This window comes from Protobothrops mucrosquamatus, unplaced genomic scaffold, assembly GCF_001527695.2.
Source record: "Protobothrops mucrosquamatus isolate PMUCROS unplaced genomic scaffold, P.Mucros_1.0 scaffold17330, whole genome shotgun sequence".
Classification (NCBI taxonomy): domain Eukaryota; kingdom Metazoa; phylum Chordata; class Lepidosauria; order Squamata; family Viperidae; genus Protobothrops; species Protobothrops mucrosquamatus.
The window spans coordinates 1-3,413 of record NW_015403091.1 but is presented as its reverse complement, the minus strand read 5'-3'; the positions used below and the strand labels follow the sequence as shown (position 1 = coordinate 3,413).

General features: G+C 47.4%; 1 protein-coding gene across 1 annotated transcript; it reads left to right on the top strand.

Annotated features, from left to right (window-relative positions):
• Window positions 1-408: 408 nt before the first annotated feature.
• Window positions 409-3,116, top strand: LOC107301814 (the record flags this gene model as incomplete). The annotated part of the gene is made up of 4 exons (XM_015830991.1): window positions 409-556; window positions 1,692-1,860; window positions 2,371-2,513; window positions 2,976-3,116. Coding segments are annotated over 4 exons (601 nt in total), but the record flags the coding sequence as incomplete, so codon positions are not given.
• Window positions 3,117-3,413: the final 297 nt, after the last annotated feature.

The window sequence follows — 3,413 nt, the reverse complement described above, 5'->3', positions numbered from 1 at the left end:
TCAGCATGGCTGGCTCAGGAATTCTGGGAGTTGAAGTCCACAAGTCATCAAAGGGCCAATGTTGCCTACCTCTGGCCTAGGCCTAGGCCGCTTTATGACTCGTGGACTTCAACTCCCAGAATTCCTGAGCCAGCATGGGGAACTGCGGCCTCTATGACTCGTGGACTTCAACTCCCAGAATTCCTGAGCCAACCAAGCTGAGGGGAAAGGGAGAGGTTTCCATATTGAGCCATGCTGGCTCAGGAATTCTGGGAGTTGAAGTCCACGAGTCATAAAAGAGCCAAGGTTGCCTACCCCTGATCTAGACAAAGTAGGACCTCCCAAAGAAAGAGGTGTCTGAAATGTAACTTAAAGTTCGGAAGAAAGGCGATTCTTGGTCTTCACTTTTTTGTGCGGTTTCGTTTGCAGGATGCAAACGGTGGAGCTGAATATCAAAACCGTTTGTAAGGATGGCCGTTCGGAGCAAAAAGCAGAACTGCCCATGGCTTTGTGGCTGAAGAGCCACCAAAACACACTGTGGAAAATGGGCCACGGGTTCTCATTTGTGCAACTCTTGGTAAGAATTGACGCCGGAGGGGGGGGGGAAATCTCTCTCTTTTTTTTGATGCATTCAGCGGCTTCTTGGAAATTTATGGGTGAAACGAAGGGGTACAAATTCCCAAGGGGACAGATTTTCAAAATTAGCCAAAATCATTTTTACTGGGGCGCTGAGCGCAACGCCAAAAGACCCACACAAACCCTGTTTGTTAACGAGAAGCAGCCCGCCTCTCTGAAAGTGACCCACAAAAAAAAGGGGGTGATTACATTTTGAAAGGAAGAACTCACGCCGGGAAATGTTGCATGGGTCAAAGTGGGCTCCCTGGGAAATGTAGATCTAAAGAAGTTTGTGGAATTCTCCTTCTCCTTTTCGTCTTGGTTTCTGTAGAAGGAAAAGTTTCCTGGAAAAAAAAAAAAGGGGGGGGTATGTTAGCAATACAGGGAGGGGAAGTGGTTTAAAAATGGGTGTGGACTAGTCACTTTTTTTTTCTAAGACAGTAATTCTAAATAATTTCAAAGACTAATTCTAAGATTGTTGCAGAAAAGTGTTTTAAACCTTTTTCTTCTCCTCCTCCTTCTTCTCCCCCTCTTTCTCTTCTTCCTTTTGTCTCCTTCTCCATCTCCTCTTCCTTCTCTGCCTTTTCTCCTTCTCCTCTTCCTTCTCTTTTCCTCCATCTTCTCTTTCTCCTCATCTTCCTCCTGTCTTCTTTCTCTTCCATCTTCTCCTTCTTCTCTTCCTCCTCTGCCTTCTCTTCTTCATCGTCTTCTCCTTCTCTTCATCCTCCACACTTTCTCCTCCTCCTTTCTCCTTCTTCCTCCCCATCTCTTCCATCTCCTTCCACCACCTTTTCTCCTCCATCTTTTCCTTCTCTTCTCTGCCTCCTCTGCCTTCTCTTCTCCATCTTCTCTTCCTTCTCCTTTCTTCTTCTCCACCTCTTCTTCCTCATCTCCTCCACCTCCTTCTCTTTCTCCGTGTCTTCCTCCTCCTCCTGTCTTCATCTTTCTCCATCTGTTCCTCCTCCTTCTTCTCTGCCTTCTCCTTCTGTGTCTCTTCTTCTTCTTCTTCTTCTTCTTCTTCTTCTTCTTCTTCTTCTTCTTCTTCTTCTTCTTCTTCTTCTTCTTCTTCTTCTTCTCCTTCTCTCTCTCTCTCTCAGGCATCTGGTAAATATTCATTCGCTACCTTCTCTGGGGTGCACAACGGTACGACGCTTCCCGACAACAAGGAGGAACTGATACAAAAGGCCCGCAACAATTCCTTCATGACTTCTTACACCGAAATCCCCTCAGCCAAAAGCATCAGCCTGGAATATAAGAGAATTTGCGGTGAGTCAGTATAATACAATCTGGGTTGGAGGCAGCCGACTGGATCAGAGCAAGGAGAAGACAATATTCGCAGGATCTTGAGGGATCCATATTCCACGGCCTAGCAGTTAGAAGGCTTTGTTGAGTTGGGTTGAGTTTCCAATGGTTCTTGGGAAACTTAAAGAGTTTAGAAACAACTTGACGGGGCTCTGGAAGAAAAAAAGAGCCAAGAAACCAAATTCGGAAGATAAGTTATCTCAAAACAGTTTTCTATTACTTGAGCTTCACCTCTTGATCGGAAGCTCTGGAGATCTTGTTCTGCACCAGTAATAGATCCCACAGTCTGAAAAATAATTGGAAATGCTGGCCTAGGCTTTCTAGATCCAAGGTCCCTTGCTCAGTGTAGGATTTGTGGAGATATGGAGCACCATCTATGTTGACTTGAGCCCTTGGGGAGAAACAAAACAAGCCATGATTGTCAAGCTCAAAGTCCACTTTTTTTTAATGTCTCTTTGGGATCCTGTTTTACAGGCTCAGCCGTAGTCACAACCACCCCAGCCCCCCAGACAGCAGAAAACCTGACCGTCAAGGTCCACCAGCTCATCAACCTTTGCAAGCCCTGGAAGTGCTTGGATAGCAGCATCGAAATTGCTCTCCTCAAGATGTATCTGACGGTAAGGAAGTCCACCTGGGATCCCGGGCAGTCCTGCCTCAGTTTCCCTGTCCGTCTCCCTTCCTGGAGCCCTTCCGGTAAGATCAGCCACTTGGACTCTTCCAGAGAGGTTGGACTACATATCCCAGAAGCCCCAGGCAGGCTGCCATGGATAGGAAATATCGGGGTTGGATCAATCGTCCCAGCCGAGTCAACTGTAGCTTAGAACATACTGATAGATTAAATGATTTCCACATAATTAGTATTACTGAAATTCTAATTCTAATAATAATAATGATGTTGGGAGGGATCTTGGAGGTCATCTAGTCCAACCCCCTGCTTAGCACAACCCCCTGCTTCTTTTCTCAGCCAACCTGTGGAAGAGTTCTGTTAAATCCAGAAGCTTACCCGTTCTCTCCTTGGGTTATCCCTGTTAAAACATCTCTCAGCTAACCCTGGTTCATCCTTCTCCTTGCAACCCCAGGTGTTACCTACCCGGGTCGATGCCATCACCTTGAAAGATCCCAGCTGCAGGGCCAGAGACAACACGACCCATTTTGTCCTCAACAGCATCCTGGACAAATGTTCTACCCAACTTGAAGGGGGTGTCCATGTGAAAAACCAGGTATGGTATTTTTTTTCATACAAGGTGTTGCCCCCCAAATCCTGGCCTGGTGCCCACCAATCATAGCTTGCAACCCCCCAAATTCTGCCCTGAAACCCCCCATATCCTGGCCTGGTGCTCCCAAATCCTGGCCTGGTGTCCCCCAAATCCTGGCGTGGTGCCACCCAAATCATAGTCTGGAACCCCCCATATCCTGGCCTGAAGCCCCCCAAATCCTGGCCTGGTTCCCCCCAAATCCTGGCCTGGTGTCCCCAAAATCATAGCCTGGAACCCCCCATATCCTGGCCTGAAGACCTC